We start from the raw sequence: 22,901 nt of genomic DNA on the forward strand, positions 1-22,901 counted from the left end.
TGTTGTTGTAGTTACCATTCTAATGTCACCAAAGTATCTATAAGCAAAAGCTTTTTTATAATAATAGAAACTATTAGGAAAATTCTACTCTTCTGTACTGTTTTTTCTATCTTTATTTTTAAGAAAGAGATGTTTCCGTATTCTAGTTAAGTGACTTTCCTCAACTTTTTGAAAGGAAAAAAGTCTTCTTTTCAAGACACATACATGAGAGGGCAAAAATGGGTCACACAAGGCAGGTTTGATACTTCAACCAAATATAATATCTATTTGTTTTAGATTCTAATGTTGAAAGAGAAATTAAGAGCTTTTGAAGAAGAGAGAGCAGCTGTTCCTGAAAATCGTGCTTCAAGCAGTCTTTCAAACCAACAGCAAGTGGAAATACAAAGGTAAAAATATTACATATTAAGGTCTTATATTAACAAATTTATCTTTGTATAAAATATTACCATAATGTTTTAAAAGCACTTCTTTGCTTTCTCTTAAAATTAGGTTTCAGTTTGGTTAATATTGCTTTTCTAGTTACAGTTCTTTTCCAAGGCTACTTGATGGTAGGAGCGTCGACATGTGCAATTAATGTGCAAAAATAAACCCTGAAGCTTTTGGTCTGGAGTTTTTTGCTTTCGGCACACCGTTTCAAAGCGTGCTCAGTGGCAAAAAATTCAGAAGCATGCTTCTTCAATCGGGCTCTATGTTCTACAGGGTGACTGGTTGGGGCATGAGAGTACTTCAGCACAGGGGGCTGCATGCTGGCTAGCCCCGCACTGAAGCACCCTGTGCACGTGAAAAAACTCTGCAGCAGAGTAGTACTTGTAAATAAAAATACTACCCTGCTGCAGAGTTTTTTCATTTCATGTGCCCTTATAGAGGCACATGTGTAGACACTGAGACATTTGCTGCACAGTTAATTAGTCAACTACACAGTAAAGTTTCTTATGGACACACCTGGTGAGATTTAAAATAAAACATAATGGGGCAGTCTTATGGAGACTGACAAATTATATCGGTTAGTGATCTTAATGAAATGAAACCTTTTTCTAGCTTGATTTGCTGTTTAGTAGTAAAAAGTCTGTAGATAGTGCATGATCCTGTGTTTTGAGCAAATTTGTACATACTGAATTTAAGGAAGTAAATTTTTCTAGTTGCATGTTAAGAGAATTTCACAAGTGTCTTCTCGTTAGAACATTGTGATTGAAGAACATAAAAGGAGATCACTTCTACAGAATAGAAAAGTAGTTGCACTTGAGAAAACATAAGGGCTAGACTGGAGTCTGTGCTCCAAAGAAAGCACAGTATAATTTGCTATTGCATTTTCTAATTTAAAAGCTCAAAAATGCATGCTATGTAGCAAATTAAAGATTACTGAAATCATTTTACTAAATCTCTAAAATGAAGACTGTCTTCAGTTGTGCATTGTTTAGAGTAACAAACAGATAAAATGTGTCAAAGATTCTAAGTGCAATAAGCATTAATTAAAAGTCCTGGTTAAACTGGTTAAAATAATCCTTGCATAAAATGCATAGAAATAAACCTCTTGAATATAATTATAGTAGCTTGATGGTATGTTTTTGAAACTTTAATTTCATAACATTCAAGTCCAAAAATGTGATGTATATTCCATAGTTAGCTTCCCCTGCCTTACGAATCTGGTGTATATATTTTGTTACCAAAACTGTAGGACTGTTTGTCCTTGAGAGAAAAGGTGACAGCCCACTTTTTCAGAAGTTTAGATACCAGAATCAAGGCACAACTACAATTCCCTTTTATTAATAATTACCCTTCAGACACAAAATTACTCCTCAGACAAAAAGTTTAGATACAGTTATAATTCCTTTAATTATCATCACCCATTTAAAAAAACAGATAAGAGATGGTTCTGCAGTCTGACTTTTTATTGTCACATCCCAAAAGTAGAAGAATGCACACTTTATTCCATTGCATATCTAGCTACCCACAATAAAAGAATCTAGATTCTCATTTTTACCAGCTGCGGAGACCCTGGAGGGAGCATACCATAAGGTGCTGTATTTTAGGTGCTCTGGGGACATACTACCAAACTGAACTTAATTCTTCCATTATTGGAGTTCTGTGAAGTTAAACAAGTATAGCTTCTCTTGGTATTGTTTCTGCATTTTGTTCAACCTTGCTTCACTTTTGGTGGTCTCCATTATGAAGAGACCAGAAAAACTATATTGGTGGTCTTATTAATTACTAGCTTTAGCATAGCTACTATTGTAGATAATTTAACTAGTCTTATCAGTTGCTGCTACTTATGGCAGGTGCTTCTCTGGTAGTGTTCTTTTTGTTTTCTTTTTTTACATTATGAACCAAAACTATAAAAGGGCAATATGACTTTGAGCATGTTGACTTTGCTTGCTTATACTGTAGCTTTTTAGTTTAAATTTAGTTTAAATTTAGACATGCACCAATATATCAGTCCATATCAGTCCATTTGCCTACAGCTTATCCGGAGGCAGGGGGTGCAGCTCCTGTCACTGCACACACCCCCAAGGGAGATATGGGGGCAGTGCTCCCCTGGATATGTTAACGGGACAAGGGAGGGCTGCATGCTTGCAGCTGCTCCTGCCTCTTCCCCATGGCTGCGCTTGGGTAGGGCAGGCAGCAGTGGCACTGGGAAGGGAGCTACAGGGGGGGGCTAGAGACACCCCAAAATTCACTGTAGCCCTCCCAGCCCCTTCAATGCCACCATCAGCCACCCCACCTGACCCAAGCACAGCCACCAAGTAGAGGCTGGAGCAGCCCCGAGCACTCAATGGGCATCCCACCCTCATCCCATGTGCCGATTGGCAGGGGGAAGGGCACGTGTGCACAGCAGCAGGAACAGTCTCCCTTCCACCCACCTGGATGAGTTACCAGCTCCATCCTGCACCCCACCGTGGTTGGGCAGCCCTGCCCCAGTCCCTCCCTCACAGCGAGGGCCTCAATCTTCCTACTCTATACCCGTTGCCCCCTAGTAGGCTTACCAGCCAGATGCCACTCTCCAAACTGCCAGGCTGCATATCAGGAATCAGTTCAGTATCGGCTGATATGGCTGGTCAATAATCAGACATTGGTATCAGCGCAAAAAAAATTTATTGCTGCACCCCTACTATATTTTTTTTCTTTTATCCTTGGGGAGGACATTTTTGTTTCCCTGTAATTTATTTGTTCCTTGTTTTTCATGTGGTATGCCCACGATAGGAAACAAGAAAACAAACCAGAAAAAGTAGTGTTCCAAGCTATGGACCTTCATACTAAGAGAGAAGGAACTATAGAATGATTTTTTTTTTCTTTTACTGAATTCATCTCTTCACACTGCAGCCGTTGGTTTCTGAGAAATATCCGATTGGATTTACTCCAGATGATCCAGTATACTAGCCTAGTTCTTCCAGCTTTAAAAACAGGCAAAATTGCAAGCCCATATAACCAGATTTCATGTTGTTGCTTAAGATTGTAACTTCTCAGAGAAAAAGTGACAAATTAGTAGTGCATGACAAGATTCCACTCAAAATGAATAGGTAACTATCAAATCTGTCACTTCTGTAAACACATTTTGATTCTTTTAGCAAGAGACTAGAATCTTGGAGAACTTTTGAGAAAATATAATCTGCATGCTAACTTAGCTGAATAACCTAATGCTGAAGTTCCTAATTATGAGTAGAATTTAATATTTGGAGAAGTGAAAAAGTTTCATTGTCAATAATATATAATTCCTATCAGATGTCTGGATCAAAATCAACAACAATGTGGGTAATCGGTTCCTGTTTACATGCCTAGTTTAATTATGCTATTCACAGTTTTCTGAAAATAAGAATTTAGTTGAATGACAATAAGAACTGAAAAGCACAGTACATTATTTTATACTTGACATGGTTCATATTTTTGTTCATCTAAGAAAAGAAACTTTTTAAATATAAAAAAAACCTAACAGAAACAAAAGATGTCCTTTTTGTGTTTTGTTTTTGTCTTTTTTAATGCTTATGTCCATTATTTTAAATATGGAGAAAAGCTGTTTTTAGAGATTTAGTATAAGCATATGCAGAAGTATTAGTTATCTGATAAAACAAGGGTCAGCAATGGTTTTTGGTAGGAGGCATGGAATGACCCAGCTCAGGTCTGAGGTACCTAGACACTAAGACCTGGCTGTTTCAACCATTTCTCCCTTCTGCCTGGCTGCAGCACAGTGCCAGGAGAGTTCTCCGTCCATGGAAACCCGGGACACCTACCTGCAGTGTGGCACAGGCAGAACCACCCACAACCAAAGCTCCATCAGATCCAATAGTTTTGTAGGCCAGATCTAGCCCACAGACTGTAGATTGCCAACTCCTGTTCTTGAAGATGTAATCATGCTTGCAGAAGATGTTTTTATCACTGTTTTATTCAAGCTTCTAGATTTTAGCTTTTTTATTGTTTAGATTATTGTTGTTTTAAGTCACAAATCAGTTATGTTGTAACCTTCAAGACACTTTGGGACTGATTTTTTTCAAAAACTTGCTGCTGAGTAAAGTGTGTATAACTGATTATAGTGACAATACTCATGGCAACCAACATTGTACTTTGAAAGATTCTGAAACCCTTTGAATCCTGTGTTCAAAAAGCTGATTAATGATGTTTGTGCTTTTGAAAATGTTGCTGTCTTTACTGTGATCTAATCTTCAACAAATGTAGAGGGGTAAAACAAGACAATAACTGATAGGACAGTTGAGCTCAGCTATCCTGCTACTGTGGTATGTGCCTCTCTCCTGATACTCCAAGCTGTACACTTTATTCTTTAAAACATCATTTTCTATTTTAATGTACTTTTGTTTGACACTATAGCAAACATAATTATTATCTTTTTTGGGGGGGAACTGCATAAATATAATATATTTCCTGGAAATTCTGTATAAAGTAGTTCAATTTCTGCCAATATAGAGACATGGTATCTCTTTAATTCTGCTTGGCTTTATAATAACTGGTAAAATACTGGTAAAACATTGTAGCGTAACACACAAGAAAAGTGATTCAAATTCATGTTATGAAAAGAAATTGCTGCTGGAACAAATTTAATTGAAAACAAATCCAGCCAAACAATACAAGAATCCCATCCTGACGCTGTCATTTTCTCCTATCCCAGTGATCCCCCAACTGTAATAAATGTATCCTTTGGGGTACACAGCACTGCCAAGGATAAATTGCCTATAATTTACTAATGACAGTGGAGCTTCTGATTGGTCATTGTGCAGTGAGTGATGGTGTTGCCACGCATTGGTATCAACAGAGACATGTCAGATACAGAGGTATAAACTGAAGTAATTTTCAGGTAAAGGGGTCCTGGAAAAAATTTGAAAACCACTGTTCTGTCCCAATTATTTTTTAAGCGTGGATGAAACCCCACTATTTGAAATATCTCCATGTTCAGAAATGGTGACCGTTCTCTGATGCCATTTTTGTACAAGTTTACGGGACACGACAAATGTATCGGATGAGTTAATTCAGATAAATATTTTCTGTTACCCTGAGTAATGGAATCATTTGCAACATTAGTTAGGAAAAGGTAGTAATTAGACTCTTGAGCAGGGTTTCCCAAAGTGTGGCCCACAAACACTTTTGTTGTGGTACAGTAGTAATTTTTTTAATCATTTCCTCATCAGGCCATGGCCATGCCATTCAGTCTGTGTAGTATTATGCAGCATGCAAAAAGTGTGTTAGAATTTATAGTGAAAGTAGTTTATACCTAAGATTGCCCCTTGGAAATGACCCTTCAGGAGAGAAGCTTTAAGAACCCCTGCCCCAGTGGAGGCATTGGCATCCCCTGGCTGCAGTGCCTGTAGTTTTTTCCTTCACTGTTTTTGCAAGCTAGTTTGGGCACCGGCCTAGTTAAGAGCCACTCATCCTCATTCTCCCAAATACATCCTCTGCATCAGTGGAAAAGAGCAGTTTTTTTTAAAAAAATCCATGTAACTGGGACAAGACCAAGTTTCTTCAACTCCAGACTCAGCTCTGCAGCAAAAGTGATGGTTCCCAAGCCATGTCAGATATAACAACAGATACAATGGCAGTGGAAAAGAATAGCTCTGCCTCCACTACCATGCCTTCATTCTTTAAGAAAGATCTATGTTGCAGTTGGTTGACTTTTAGTATGGGTTAAGGGCCGTCTGCACTCTAACCACCTACTTTCCCACTTAAGCTCTATAGTAGGGGTATCTGTGCTGCTGCAGTGGTATGAGCAGACACCTGGGAGCCATTGTCAATGGCAAGGTTGGTGTGCTGTTCTAGAGATCAGTCATGCATGTCATTGTGTGAACTTGATTAAACCTAGAGGCCTCAATCACCAGCAGTTCAAGACCTTTTTAGAAGACTGGAGCGGAATTTGGAAATGTGCATTTCACGGCAGTTTGATAGCTAAGCGCATGAGACCCTGCCAATGCCCTTTTTCTTTTGAGGACAGAATTTTTTTTGTTTTGAATTTCTGAATGAAAAAGGACTAGACTTACTTCATCTGACTAATACTAAGTGACTGTATGATTTATCCTTTTCTGGTCTTCTCAGTTAATTGAACTGGAAGCTTCAAGGCCAGGAGAACTTTGCTTCCACTCTTTTTGACAGTGTCAAGTCTTCTGGAAAAAAATTAAAACTACTGTAGAAGTAACTAAAAGAAGTCTATGTTGTTCATTTTTCACTGTGCTAAATATTTCTGGATGAAGAACCCAGTGCATCCAAAGTTCCATGTTATAAAAGTATTTCCAAATCATTCAGCATTTGTTGAAAGAATTCAGCTGGCACTTCTTAGATTTTAAATCTCACAAGCAAGCTCTGGCTATATTTAAAAATTCTTTTACATGTGGCCCAGAAAGTACTCCAACAGCCAGGCAGTTAGTTAGAACTGAGCAGCTTGCAAGAGTGCAAAGCAAAAGCATCATATTATAAACTTAATCTGACTGAAGTTTATAAAAAACTATCTCCCAAAACCTACTCTGTAGTATGTAGATATAGACAATGCATGGCTTCTCTATTCAGACGCATGTAGGTATGTGAGAGAGCCTTCTCTACAATGAATACAAACAAGTCTAAATTAAGATTCGTATGATCCACGCTGAAGATCATTTTTAAATGGTTCTCCATATTGCAACATCAGGTATTGAACCAATTGTAGCACAAGGTACCTGAGAAAAGCAAACTGAATAGAACTTACTTTATGCAGCTTTGCCAGTTTTTTGCAGTATGTGTTTGTCTATACTTTCTATAATTTGTTTTAATTGATTTCATTTTTAATAAATGGCAAAATGATTATAGTTATTGAGCTTAACACTTCATGTGTTATCTGGTAAATCTATAAACCTGTGTGATAGTATAAAAAATTGTTATCTTGTGCTGTCCATTTTTACCTGAAATTGAAATTAAATATTTTAAGAAACTGGTGTGTGGCCTGCCACCCAAGACTGCCTTTTGAAATGGCTCTTTAGGGGTGAAACTTTAAGAATCCATCTCTAAATGAAATACTTTAATTGAAACTACTGATGCACCACTTATTTTTAGTTTCTGGAAAGCTAAACTATATATAACTTATATATGTAATGTTACTTAGTAGATCCTGATTCCTGAAATTAAACCCCCTTCTAAGTCCAGAGAAATCTGAAGAACTATGTGATCGTGTGACTGCTATTTCTGGGTGGGGGGAATAAATGGACTCCTTTAAACGATTTTCTAAATTAGATCAAAGATATTTTACTCCCATTTAAAAGTTGAATGTGTCACCTTGTTTTATTTGGATGTAATATTAGTAATACAGAATCTTTGTATTACCTTTGGGAAATGTCATGTGAAGGGAAAGTTTGTATGCTTTACTGTAGTACAAAGTTTTATGAGAAGATATACAATCAGTTATTTTTAACATCCTGCTTTTTTCCTAATAGATTTCAAGAAATTCTAAAAAGTTTATTTGTCAACCGTGAGGAAATCAGAAAAGAGCATCTCAAGCTAGAAATGCAACTGAAAGAAAATGCTATTAAGACATACTACCAGAAACAATGCCATGAACAAATTCAGCTTATGTGCTCTGAAGAGAGAATTGAAAAGGTGAGTGATTTGTAATGTACCATAATGTGTTGCCTCATTTTCCTATGTTACTGTGTGAAAGCAGAGTGTAAATTTACATGTATATTAAATAATTGAATTTAGGCTTTTAAAAGTATCCAAAAAACTCCAATTTCAGAATCTCATTCTCAGAAGTGATGTAGACCTTTAGAAGCACAAATCTTGTCAATCTTTTATCAAAAAGTATTTTAGCTTCTTAACTCTGAACTGCTAAATTTTCTTAATACCCATGTGGTCCTGAGCTGATGTATATTCTTTAAGATGCAAATGTAATATAACTTTTAAAATCTTAAAACAATATAAATTGTAAATTGCAATAAAATATTCTCTACTTCATTGTGATTTTATTTAACTATGTTATATTAACTTTGCTCTGTTACATCGGAAATGAGGAAATAATGTGTCCAGCCATCATTCCTATAAATATGTGCTTGACATTTTTTTAAATGAAAATCTTCATTTTCATTGGTTCAAACATATAGCTTTAACAAAATAGTATGGCATACACTGTATTGACAATGGGATAACATTTTAACAGTTGATGTTAATACATAAAATGTGCTGTTGATGTGGGGTACACTATTTTTTCACACAATAAAGGAATGTTTTGACAATTATATTGCAGCTAAGCATGAAAATCTCACAGCATCTCAAGTTTTTTTTTTCTAATTTATGCTTCACAGTTGCTACTTTAAGAGCTGATGAAATTCAGCAGACCCATGCTGATTTTTGTCCAACAGTAAACTTATCAGCATGGTAGCACACTGGATGATGGTTTGGTTAGCTGCACCGGAACTAAGAAGTGCATTCCTAGTACTGTGCTCATCACCAAAAAGGGAGTATTGAGCTGAATTTTCATCTTGCAACTTCCCTTTTAACCAAAATGTACAACTTGGATCTGGGGGACTTTTAGGAGATGCTCAAGAACAGAGGCAAAAGAGAATTACCTCTTCCTAAAATTTCATCAGTGGCCTTGCATCTAAGGTGGATAAAATTCATACTTTTTCTTAAAGTAATTGTCTTGATACAGTATTACATACCCTGATCTTTTTAGAACAGGAGTCAGCAACCTATGGCCTGCAGGCAATTTCTGGCCCATGGAACCTTTGGAGTATGCCTGCAGACATGGGGCTTCAAGGGTAGGCTCTTGCTCGGTGCTGCCTGTGAGGCAGGTTTTGGCAGTGGGTACTTTCCCTGTGCCACTTCAGGGACAAGCACCAAAAGCAGGCAGGTCTCGCAGCAAGAAAAGGTTTTATACCCTTATTCTAGAAGAGCAAAAGTGCAAGTAATAAAATCTGATTACAACCCTGTCTTAGTTTAGGTTCTAAATATGAACTTGGGGTTTAAATTACATATATGTGTAAATGGTATCCTTGTTTTCAATTAGTCAAAATGACAATTTAACTGGAAACACAATTTACTTTGCTTTATACTTCGTTTTCCTTGAATAAGTTACAGTTCAGAACTGATGTTTTTTTTTAAATGTCAAGATAAACTCACTGTTTCAGGCATCTCTTGCTTGTCATAAATGGTGACAACTAACTTAAGTACCTGTTAAATAACTAACTTATTTGATGCATCTCATGTCACAATTTTAATTGCATGGATCTCTAAAGCACTACTGTAAAATATTTTATCCTTGGACTTTTTCTCAAGCATATATCACAATGGATATTTGCATAGTGGTACAAGCACTTTTTATAAAAACTTATGTGGTTTTTACATTTAAGCTTTTGTGCTGCTGCACTTGCATGTAGTTTTATGACTACAGTTTAATTTATTGTCATAATTCAGTTAAGGTTAGCTAGAATAAGTGCAATACTGTGTTAACAAGAATAAGTCACTGCAACTTAAATTGAATGTCCTTTTGAGGCTGCTTGAGCTGAACAAATGGGATTTTAATTTGGATTCCAGTTGTTTGATGTCCGAGTGATGGTTCGTCATTCCCTTGTGCTCTACAATGCTTCTGTTCTTAAATATATTGTTGCAGATGTGTTTTTTCAGGTGTCTGCTTGATTTCTTTCTGTAAAACGTACTAATGCATCATCAGAATATCTTAGAAATGTTTTTAGAAGAAATTTTTCACTTAAAACAAATAAGAAATGTTTACCAATTTTACTAATATTGAATGCTTAGAGAGTGTTTATATGCTTTTATTTACTGTGCAAGTTTTCCTCTCCAGCCTCCATGCCAATCCTAGGCAAACCTCATTTTTGGAGGTATAGAACCTGACTATGGTCTGAAAACAAATATAGGAAGTCTCAATTTGAAAGGAGATTTTTGAGAAAATAGTGAATGGAAAATTAACTCTTGAGTAAATTTGGATTACCCTTCCTTTGGTACTTGATGCAATATATGTTAATTTCTTGCAAGGGTTGTGTTCTGATGGCTGAGATTAACGAAATATAAGGTATCTGATGAAGTGAACTCAGGTTCATAAAAGCTTGTGCTCTAGATATGTCTTATTTAAGATAAATTGCAAAACTACCCTGCCTTCTGATTGACTTCAGGTTAGCACAGCTAATTTCCTCTCTCTGAGATTAACAATTTATAGTAAATCCTAAAACACATACTGGGATATGACCCTCTTGCATACTACTGCTTCTAGCTCTAGCTTCTTTTCTTGGGTTGTGCACATTACTCCTTGAAAAGAGTTTGTTTTCTGTCCCCATAGCTAATAGCTCTCTCCAACTTTTTTTTTTAATTTTCAATTCCTTTGCCTTATTTACTACTGCTGCTTGATTTTTGTCTCCCTTTAAGAGTCAAAAGCTGTTTTTACAGCTGTTGCCATTATCCCTTCAACAGACTTTTTATGCTATATCTCCCAGTGTTGTATTTGGTCTCTTTCACTCTAGTCTCAGGAACATAGCAGAAATAAAACTCAGTCCTCCGAAGACTGGAGTGGCCTGTTCGAACCTACTTCTTGTATGCACCTGCCTAGTGCCTGCATAGTCCTTCCTGTTGTAGCTTTTAGCTGGCATCAAGATCTGTTCCATTCATCCTGACTTGAAGTTATCAGTGTACCTTTTCTGGCTCAGAGTGTAGTGACTTCACATGAATGCATAGTAGGAAGGAATTCTTTCCAACATTTTTAAGCTAGATATTGCAGTTTTCAGTCACTCCTCTAGCTGCTGTTTCTGCCCAGATGTCTGCTTTCTCCTATGGATCTTTCTCCTATCTCCAGAGTAGGAATAGTGTTGGAGGAATTGGACCCAAGATTCAGACGGACTCCTACTTCTCTCGGGTCTTATTTTAAGTTTGTAAGTGGGGTTGCATTGTCATGGCTAGAAGTTAGGATTGAAATTCCTGTCTGCTGGTTTGATTCAAGTTTCTCATAGACTGGTAATGTTACAGGTAGAATATGTATGCTATAACTTTTCCAGTCTATAGTTTGAATATTTTGTTATGTTTTAAAAAATAAATACAACAATTTTAGGATCAATTCAGCATCTTAAAGTCCCATTGAAAAAGCTTCAGGAGAGGATAGAAATAAGAGAGCGTGTAAACCAGACTTCAGCAGTGCGTTTGGAAAGAGTGCTGCTTTACTAATATTATGTACATCAGTGATGTCCACCTCATGTCCCATCCCCACAGGGGCTAATTTGTGGTTCCCAGGCTCCCATCTGGCTGCTGCTCCCTGTTGTTCTGTCTTCAGCAGCTGGGGTTTCCTGGTCCCCCCCCTCCCCCCTTGTCCAGCTCCACTTCCTGCTCCTGCCCCAGGGGAAAGTGAGGTGTGCATCATGGTGCAGATCACAGCCTGGGACTGCAGTGCAGTGCAGTTGGGGAACCCACAACTTGGGAGCTGATGGTGAGGCTGGTGCACCCACATAGAGTGAAGTTTGAAGCACTGTGGTCTGCATTGGGGCATGTTGTGAAGCATGTGGCTCCCACTGGTCCCAGAGGTGGCCCCTGAATGCTTAGAAATAGATCAAAGACTGTTTTGATTTCTATCTAACCTGTTATGGAAACCAGCAAAATTCTTATTTATATAACAGAAGTCAGTGAATGTCACTGGCAGTTTCCTACTCAATTATGTTGTATTTCAGGCCACTTGCAAACGGGATCACAGGCTGTCAATGCTGAAGACCCGTTGTTTGCATGTACAAAAGAAAAAAGAAAACATGGTGAAAAAATTTGAGGAAAATAACAATTGGCTTCATCGTGTGGAAAATGAAATGCGTCTTCTCAGTCAAGATGGTCATATCCCACAGGTAAAAAATTTTCCTTTGAAAGATAATTTTCAGACACTGTAACCACAAATGTATCTGTCTGTTCCAATCAATCTTCCTCTTTAGTTATGGCTACTCCTAGAAATAATCCTATTGTAAAACTTTTCAGCTCTGGACAAGGTACCTCTAGTGTCAACTGGCTCAGTTGCGCAAGTGATGGAACTGTTGAGCCTATAGGGAATGTGCCATGTTTCTTGTTCTCTAAGGAGGATGGAAGTGAATTCATCTTGTACTAAGTGTAAACTGGTGGCCATATTGACAGAAAAGCTCTGAGGATTTGGAGGCCCAGGTAACAACCCTGTGTGGCATCAAAAAATGAAGACTTCTTGCAGATGCAGCATGCCTAAGAATCACAGATGATGGTGCAAGAGTAACTAAAGTACAGGGAAAATTTTTGGCCATGTATGACCTCCAGAACATGGAGAACCAATTAAACATTCAGACAGAAGCTAGGAAATGACTTGAAGCCTTGTTTAACCAGCTATAACTGGTTAAACTGTCTCATATTCAACTGAAGGAGATTAGAAGCTAACCCCATTAGTCAGAAGGCTGAAATTGCATACCCCAAGGGATAGGCAGGATTCCATAACCAGCAGAGGAGGAAAGACATCTGGGGGGGGACTCCTCTCTTAGGCTGGTGAAAGCACCTCCATTTGGACCTGGGGTCCTAAGAGCCTAAATTTAGAACATGACAAAAATTACTGACACTCAACAGGAATTTGGACTGCTCATCCATGTGTGTACCAATGATACTGCCAGGCGTAATCCTGAGCAGATCAGAGGAGATTAATGGCTCTGAACAGGAGATTAAAGGAGTTAGGGATACGGATGTCAGTCTTGTTTATCTTCCCTACTGAAGATAAAAGGTTAGGCAAGGACCTTCTGATTTTGGAAGTAAACATGGAGCTGTGAAGGAGGTGTTAGCTTAATAGATTTGCCCTCTTTGTCAAAGGGTTGATGTCCCCACAAAAGATAATAGCTGTGCAGACATGAGAGGATCTAACGGAGAGTGAGAAGTATATGGGCGTTTTCATAGTTAACTTGGTGGGGAAGGCTATTTAATGGGAATTGCAACAGAAGCCCAAAGGCCATTATGCAATTAGGATCAAGAAATGAAAACTGAGTAAAGAATTTATTTTGAAAAAGTTGCAGGAAACCATAATAAGGCTGTAAACATGTAAAACTAAACGGAAAAATAATCTACAGCATTCAACAGAGTGTCTATTTGAACACAATTTATCCAAACACATTCCTTTCCTGAATTCAAGGATGAGAAACAAATTTAACAAGTGAAGCAACAATTGAAATAATCAGCAAACTTAAAGGCTCATCTGTTTCCAAGTTTGCTTGAGAAAGTGGCATTGGAATACTTTCACTAGAAAAACTATTTGCTTTCACTAGAAAAACAATTTGATTTCCTCCCCCATCCCCCAATAGGATTTTTTACCATGTGGATTGGATAATAGCTTGTGTGGGGTGAGGGAAGCAGCAGTAATGTTATGGTGGGAGTGTGCTTTACAGAGATGACCCGAGCAGGGTGCGGGGCCCAGAACAAATTAGCCTATGCAGGGCCCTGCCCCCAGATGTGGGGGCCAGCAACAGATTCTGTTGTGGGGGAGTGGGGTGGCAAGTTGCTGGATGTGAAGCTGGCAGCTGTGCAGAGTTGCCACGGCCACTCCATCCAGCTCTGCAGGGCCCCCCAAAGCACAGGGCCTGGGGCAGTTGCCCCAATTTGCCCTTTTCCCCCTAGGAACAGCTCTGCTGCTTTAGACCACATCCATCTCCCCTTCCTGAATTTGTAACATTCCCCAAGTGGATGAGAGAGATTTCTAAAGTATGAACTAGTAATAGCATTAACTTCCTTGACCTGTTTGGAAGGAACGTATGACAACACAAAATGTTCAACAAATTCTTAATATTGCTCTGTTGAGGGAGACTGCTAGGGGAGCCATCTATTTTGAATCTGGTTGTGGCCTACAGGGGCAAACTGCTTGCAGATGGGAAGGTGGCTGGAAATTTGGTAAAAAGTAATAATATGGTGTGATGGAATTCTAAAGGCATGTTTCAGCTAACCCTGAGAAATAGCAGGTAAGCTTCCTTAGGTATACAGACATAAGAAAAAGTATTGAAGGAGACTAGCAGTCCTTAAAAAAAAAAAAAAGTTATATTTGAGACTTGATATTGATCCAGTTATTTCAACACAAAAGAAAGTTAAGAAGCAAGTGAAAGAGGAAGGAAAGAAGTGACAGCCATAAATTAGAAAATTGACAAAGAGGAAGGGCATCTATTTATAAATTAAGAATGTGATAGAGAATTTTGACAAACATGAATGAGTAAGTGAGGGGCACCTGATGGAATGTATTCATGGTACTGAAACATCTAGCTGGCATTAATATTTCTAGATTATTTGCAAATAATCTTGGAGCTACTGGCAGTAGTATTTGCAAACCTGTGGATGACAGGCAAGGTCTCGGAGGACAGAAAAAGAGCTAAAGTAGAGCCAATCTAGGGGAATTATAAACTGGCTGACCTGAGTACCTTGGATGTTAGTAGAACACGTTGTAGAATATCTAGTTTGTATATATCTGAAAGATGATGGCATGCTTGCTGTTAGCCAGTGTGGATTTATTAAGGATAAAAGAGAACAGTGGGTTTGGTAGGCAACAGGGGTGTAGTGGACACAGTATACCTGGACTTTTGACACAATCCCACATGCTTTTGTAATGCCCTCTGCTGGTAAAATGTGTGGTAAATAAAATTCTCATGGCTGTATAATCACAAGCCAATAGTAACTGTTAATGGATTCATGTCACACTGGCAGGGGGTCTCAAAAGTAGTTTGAGGAGTTTGTTGGTTTCAGTGCTGTTTAACATTTAATTAATGATTTGGATGCAGGGACAGAAAGTATACTGGCCACATGTCCAGAGGATGCAAAACTGGAAATGGTGGCACATAGCTTTGAGGATGAGATGAAAATCCAAAATAATTTTAATAAATTGGAGCTTTGGGCTATAGAAAAATGAAATTCAATAAAGACAAATGTAAGGGAAGGAAAACCAAAATCATAAATACAAAATGGCTGAAGATCTGTCTGGCAGTTACGTTGCCAGCAGGTATTTGAAAGTTATCAATACAACTTGGCAATATGATGCTTTTGATTTTTTTTTTTTTTAAAAAAAAAAGAAAGAAAGAAAATGTAGTTTTGTCAACACAACCAAAAAGCATTGTATTCAAGACATAGGACATGAGAGTACTACTGCTCAGTGTTCAAAGAGCTTTATCTGGAGCCATGAGTGACTGGTGCCCCCTGAATCTGGGGGGGCACCCGCAGAATCCGCCTCTGCTGGCAGCCCTGTCGGGAGTGGGGGGGGCACCAGCCTCTTCAGGAGGGCACGTGCACTCCTCTCAGTCACCTATGTCTGGAGCACTGTGTCCAGTTTTGATAAATACATAAAATCTGGAACAGATCCAGAGGTAGTTGGTGAAGAAGATAAAGCAGGTGGAATGCAAGATTTACAGGCACACTGAGATATGAGAGGTTTGAAGGAACTAGGGATGTTTAGTTTGGAGGAAAAGAGTGGGCATGATGGTGTCTTACTTAACCATGTTTACCCAAATGGAAGATGACTCTGAATTTAAGATGAGCTGCCAATCATTAACTTCTAGACATGGACATTTTTTCATTTCTTTTTAATTTTCCATGTCTAGATTCTAATTATTGAAAGATCATCTTAAATTTATCCTCCCACTCCCACCATTGCAGCAGGGAAGGAAGCATGGGAGCAAGTGGTGGGAAAAGCAGGAGCTGGGGGGCAAATGGCTTTTCCCTTGTCCGCACCTTAGTAACTGGCTCTACCACCTGTCCCTCCTGCCATTTGCCCACTTTGGTGCCTGCCTTTCTCTGTGCCCATCCCATGGCATCTCCACACATCTGTGCCCATCCCGTGGCATCTCCACACACACACACACACACACACACACACACACACACACACACACACACACACACACACACACACACACACACACACACACACACACCAGTGCTTCCCTCCCAGCCACTTGACCCCTCTCTGGTGCCTGTCCCCACCTGGTACTTGCACCTCCTTTTGTGTACCTCTTCCCCCACCACTTACCCTGTGCAGCTGCTCTGGCTTCCCCCAAGGACCAGAGCACCCAGTCCAGCAAGACCATAGCAGGCACTGGCCCCAGTAATTAACATCTGAGAATGGGGGGAGACCAGGCGAGGCAGTACATGGTGTATGGAGGGAACACAGGGGAAGAGGCACATGGTGCGAGAAGGAGAGCAGTGTGATAAGGAGTGCATGGTATAAGGGGGAGTGCAAGGGGGGACTATAGAGGAAGAAGTGCATAGCTCAAGGAAGAAAACGGAGAGGCAGGGGAGTTGCTGTGTAGTTCAGTGTGCCTGCTCCACCTGTCCTCCTCTCCCCTCCCCCTACTTCCTTTCCTCCATGATGTACCCTCTACTGTGCTGCATGAGTCAACCCTGACCCACAGCCTGTACTCATCCCTAGATGAGTGCTTTTTTCCCCCTAGTGTTTATGGGGATAAAAACTTTTACTTCTGATGACCAGCCAGCATTTACAGTTTTCTAGCCTGCCTGATAAGTACTTCCTTTTTCATCTATCATGAGCTATCTCCTCTTAATCCTGTCCTACATTAAGTACTTTCAGGTCTCTTCTTACATTGTCCATTAAGCATTGGTAAGGCCTACCTCAACAGCATTATCTGTTGGTTGATGCTTATACATGGTTTTAATGTTTCTTGATTCTTCCATTCTTGCCACATGGCTGATGCACACTAACCACTATGCACATACCACACTTGTAATGAGGGGCAGTTCTGTGATATTTTGTAGTTCTTTGCTGTTGCTTCGCTTCTATTCTCCCCGCACTGGATCTATCACTAGTCCAGATATTTTCCTGAGAGTATAGTTTTCAAAATGAGTCCGTTTGTCTTTTACTATCATAACTTATAGGGTTGGAAGGGACCTGAACAGATAATCAAGTCTACCCCCCTGCCTTGGGCAGGAATGAGTGCTGGGATCATAATACCCCAGCCAGATATATATCCTTATATTTATCTATCATGCACCAAGTCTTATACCCATTCATCACTATAGATCTAATACAGTAAAAGCTGAGTTATCTGGCACCTTACAAGCCAGCAAACTCTGTTAACTGGCATGCCGACTTGTAAGATCTTGTAAGAGAAAAGTGAAACCAGAAGTGCCCACCATGGCACTTCTGGTTTCACCAGGGCCCCCGCGGCCTGGGGGAAGGCAGCCTGTGCTGCCTAACCCCCATGGCCCGGGGTATAGCAGCCTGCGCAGGTCCCCCCTCCCTGCCCACAGAAGGGGTGGCGATGCGGCGGGAGGGGCAGCATCCCAGATGCAGCAGACAGCAGCGGCCCAAACAAGCAAAGATGCTTGTTTAGGCCGTTCAGGTAACTGGCATGTTTTGTTATCTGGCACCTTCCATTCCCTGTGGGTGCCGGATAACAAAGCTTTTACTGTAATGGTTCTGTACAGGCACAGTTTCTTTCTTTTTGGACATCAAGTGTAATAATACTCTGTAGAATGTATAAAACTTTAGAATTTACAGCTAAGAGAGTAGGGCTTATATTACCAAAGATATAGAGGTCACTCACAAGAATAAAACTGGAAGAGCAAAGCAAGATCTTTTGGGGAAAACAATAGGTTCTAGAGGGTCCTAGAATCCAAGTGCCTTGGATTATTGTTGACTGATGGTAATGAGATGAGCAGAGAAATTATTGCAAATATCCAGTGTGGGAATAAAATAGCCACAGCCCTTAACAGTCTTCTTGTGTGCGAAATACTGTCTAGAAAAATAAAGTTGCAAGCATGATAGTAGTTTTCAAAAACGTGAAGGGCTGTCATAAATTGTTCTCCTTGGCCACAAATAGCAGAATGCAAGGCAGTTTGGTTTAAACTAAAGCAAAACAGATTTAAATAAAATCTCAGGAAAAACTGAACTTTTTAGGATGACAGTAAAATTAATTGCATATGGAAGGGAGAGTGGAGCATGGCAGACGCAGCCCCCATCCACTGCTGTCCCTGGCTGACCCAGGTGCAGGGAGTGCCCCAAAGCTGTTCCTGCCCCCTCCAACTACAAGCTGCATCAGCAAGGGGTCCCAGGCTCAGCTGGGCACAGCAGCAGCTGTGAGCAAGTTTCTTCTTGCACCTGCTCCCTGCTGCCCCCACCCTACCCAGGTGTACCTTGCTAGCTAAGCTTCTGAATTTCCTTTGTTAGAGGTTCTTAAGAAGTGGCTTGTCTGGATTTGGCAACAGGGGATCCTGTGTCTGTTCAGGGGACTGAACAGCATCATTTTATCATATTTTTAATACAGCAGTGAACATGGGTAGGATCTGTTAGCTACTTATAGGAAGTGATTTTTAAGGTATTTGAGCAATGTGCAGGCATACCAGAGTGGGATTTCTTTGCACAGTGAGTCACTAACTTGCTATGTAGGTTTCATATTAAAATCTCATTTCTCTTGATTTTTATGAATAACAATAAAATTAATATTAATAAAATCACAGCTAAGACCATTGTAATGATTCATTATATGAAGAAGGCATATAGAAATATATAATATGGTTTCTATCCTTAAAAGACACAAAGTTACTCCCATTAAAAACTAGTTGCCATATGTATCTTTCTCAATGGAAAAATAACTGAACAGGAAAATGTCAGTGAAATACTAACACTTAAATTTCTCTTTAAGATTTTATTATAATTAAAAATGATTGTTTCTACAGTTGTAGATTAATTGTATCCTTGCATTTTAATCTGTTTCATGTTAATTTTATCATTTTATAGCATATTAGTACATTTCGTGTCTAAATGTCATTTAACTGATTTCTTATCCAACATTTTCTCAAGGAACTTCATAAAGATCTTCACTACTGCCATTTAAAGCTAGAGGTCAAGGACCTGAAAACACAGATTAACCACATACTGTCTTTAGTATCCCTTCAAGAACAGCATCATAAGCAGACTGAAAAGTAAGTTTGTGTTTGTATCATGCTTGATGTGTTTCCTCCCTTAAGATTGCCGCTTTTGTACCCAATTCATAGAGTTTCACATGAAAATAATATGATTTTTCTGCAGGTTCATGTGCTTCTTTATGGATCAAAATAATAGGGAAAATATAACTAAGTACATTCACAATGCTGCACATCTAAATTAAAGTGTAAAGGTTTTCTCATCAATAAATTTACTTGGCATTACTAGAATATAAAACTTTTTAAAAATTGAGCACTTCTGACACTTGGAGTTTTAGATCTAAGTTGTTATTTAATTTAAGCCAACCTATTACTGCAAATGGTTCATATACACTGTAAGTCACCCTTGGTTAGTAGCAATAATTCTGTTTGGTTATTGTCTCCAATCTTGAGATACAGTCTATGCATAAATCTTAAAGAGGTTTCATTGGAAAGCTTGAAGCTAGTAGTGTGAAGAGTATTCCAAGTTAGAGTGCTATGAGATTAGCTATAGTCAAGATTTAAATGAAGGTAGATCAATGACCTGTAACACATACAATGTGATGAGCTTCCCTGATTTTTCAGGCCTAAAACAGTATAGCAAAAATAACTTCTATAGAGCTCCACCCAACTACATCAGCTTCTGGTTTTTTCATTAAGTCAGATCACCATGCATGTTTGATAACATAATTTCTCACCTTGGATAATAAAGCCATTCCTGGCACTTAAGAGAGACACTAGGAAAGAAAAATGAGTGGTTAGTGGTGGAGAAGAGCACATGATTGGACAAATGCACAATTCTACCACTCTAATATACAGTTCTAACACTCTTAAGAGTGAAGTGACTGCAAAAACCATGGAATTGGTGCATTCTGTTACTGTGAGTCAGTTTTTTGTTGCATCCCTTCTCCTTAGTTCTTTAATTTTCTTTGCGTGGTTTCTAATATTGCATCTGGTTATACTAGTAATTTCTTGTACCCATATTCAATCTGTAAACATTTGTGAGTTTGTTGATCTCCACTTGGGCCCAGGATTTGGTTTGGGTGCATACAAATAGAGTGCTGGGGTCCTAGATGATAATTGTTTAGTAACAGGGTTCTTGGGATATAAATGAAGTGCTTACTCACTTTTATATATAACATCTAAAATGTAATTACAGCACATAGTTATTTTCAATCATGCATTAAATGGAGAAAAGATCAACCATATTACTGTGTAATCTTTTATTATATACTAGACTGACCAGAACTGACTAAATCTGAACAATAAACAAGAATTAGGATATACATCTCAAATTTTAGGAAAGGAGGGATCTGTTAAAATTAGTAGTAAATAATTCTGCACGAGGCTACACTATTCTCAAAAGTTGAATATGCTCCTCAAATTAAACTGGACAATAAATTAAAATGGTTGTTTACGTGATTAGCAATGATGGTTGCTAGTTAGCAATGGAGGCTGATGTTTACTAAAATAAGTTCCATTTAAGAGATTTTAAGAATTTGTTGTTGTTGTTTGTAGAGTACTAAATACTTTGCTTCCAGTCCTAAGACGACAGTACTTGGTTTTAAAAGAAGCAGGATTAGCAAATGATATAATTGAGGCGGACTTCAAGGAGGTTGAACAGGTGATTCAAAGGCCAAAAACAGTAGTGTGGGCTGACCAGACGATGGAAAAAGAACCCAAACAAAATGATCAACTAACAATGTCTGTCATCATCGCATTTCCACAACTCGTGAACAGTTCAACTACTCCGTGCCGTAAGTATATAGTTGTTTTCTATTGAACATATTTTAAAATGCTGCTCAAAACGTTATTGGTCTGGATGGATGATTTTTACTTGTATTAATTCAATTTAAATCTTTTCAAAAACTGAAGTCCGTATGTTCAGACTTGAAGAATGACCCATTCCTACCAGATGTCATTTTTATTTTTATTTTGGTGGAGGGGTGTGAGGCATAACTTACTTCCTTATCCTGCCACCTCTAAATGCATAACTATATTTTTTTTTTTTAATCTGCTTTGTTTCTCTTAACCATACTGTCTGGCTAAGTTTCTTTAAGCTTTGTTACTAAAATAATTTATCTCAGAGTGCATTTTTCCAAACTATTCATTTTTACTGATCATGTCAAGTTTTTAGTTTTAAAAATTGGCTGCATTCTTATTTCAAATGCATATAAAGTGTATGAAAAATATTTAAATGTTTAGAAAAATAGCAGGGGGTTTTGCAGGGGTTAACAATTGGTAAATGTGTTCATTATGAAAAAAATCATTGTGAACAAGGGGGAAAGCAAATATATGCAAACAAAAGAATAATATTTAAACAATTAATAGATATTAGTAAGTCTATTTTTTTAAGGAATATTAAAAGTTTTGCTGCATGTATAGCTATATACAGAGACTCCCACAGATGCAAATATAAGGACTCCCAGACTGTGTCCTATGTTTGTGTTGTAAAGAACTACTTTTTCCTTGTGGTAAAGCGAGAAGGGATGCTTATCCAAATGTGTGTCCAATTGGCTTCGATATCCCCTTTTTAAAAACAGAAATGTTTAGGGTGTTTGTTACAGCCAATTAGTTTTGTTAAATTTGGGATATCATTTTTGTAATTCTGTTTCCTGATACTGCTCAACATGTACTTTTTCAATACTCTCTCTCTCCCTAGATCTAGATATATAACAAAATATACCTATTTTTGTTTTCTTAAAGTCCTACACTTCTAGAACTTGATTCTGGTCAAGTAAATCAACCTGATTATCAACCTGAATGCTACAGTATCTGGTCCTTTAGATCATAAATATGTGTACATGAACCAAAATTATGAGGACATTCAGATAGCCATTCTATTCTCCTTTACACTCTTTGTTTAGTGTTTTTCAAAACATGCTTTCCCCCCAACACTCGAGTTTATCTATTCATTTAAGTTTTCCAAATATTCTGTGTATGTTGGGAAAGGGACACCATCTGTTTTGGCTAAGGTGTGATGGGTTTTGCTTTAATACCAATCTTAATTTTTTTCATCTATGTGCCTCATTGATATTAGGCCATTCCTGTTAGGTCTTGCTTAATGTCCTTTCCTTAGCTGCTTCACAAAGCATAGAAGAAATAGCTTTCTCTTTCTGGAAAGCCTATCCTAACCCTTTCCTGGACAGAACTTCTAGTAAAATGCATTTTTTGCACCGTTTAGCTGATGAAGAATGTATTCTTCTCTTCAGGGTTGATTAACTGTGTAAGTATGTTGCATTTCCCATGTGGGTTGCCCCCAATTTTCTTTCCAGACTCCTGAAGGTTTTAATTCTTCACAAAGAACCAACTTGTCTCCCACTGGCAACTAAGTTGTCAACCTAATTTAAAATAAATGTTCTTCCTCTTGGAAGGGTCCACATGTTTTAATGGAAATTTTCATCTTTCATTCTTAATACTTAGGCACTACATAAATCATTAGGAACTAGGTACTATTCTACAAGAGCTTTAAAAATTGACCTACAAAATATTATGACCTACCAAGCAGTTCAGTTCTATGAACTTGAATCAGATTGACCATAAACAAGAATGACTTCACAGATTTTTATTAG

The 22,901-nt window shown here is 38.4% G+C and overlaps 1 protein-coding gene across 3 annotated transcripts in view; it reads left to right on the forward strand.

Annotated features, from left to right (window-relative positions):
* The window catches only part of KIF18A (kinesin family member 18A), an 89,158-nt gene that overhangs the window by 34,185 nt on the left and 32,072 nt on the right, over positions 1-22,901 (forward strand). For all 3 annotated transcript variants that reach the window (XM_090032813.1, XM_090032815.1, XM_090032814.1), the window contains 5 exons: positions 277-386; positions 7,893-8,055; positions 12,120-12,284; positions 19,229-19,350; positions 20,848-21,086. In XM_090032813.1, the coding sequence (XP_089888939.1) occupies positions 277-386; positions 7,893-8,055; positions 12,120-12,284; positions 19,229-19,350; positions 20,848-21,086 (799 nt within the window). The remainder of the gene's footprint in view (positions 1-276; positions 387-7,892; positions 8,056-12,119; positions 12,285-19,228; positions 19,351-20,847; positions 21,087-22,901) is intronic.

Source organism: Crocodylus siamensis, chromosome 2 (genome assembly GCF_052110815.1).
Source record: "Crocodylus siamensis isolate JL-2025a chromosome 2, ASM5211081v1, whole genome shotgun sequence".
NCBI lineage: Eukaryota > Metazoa > Chordata > Crocodylia > Crocodylidae > Crocodylus > Crocodylus siamensis.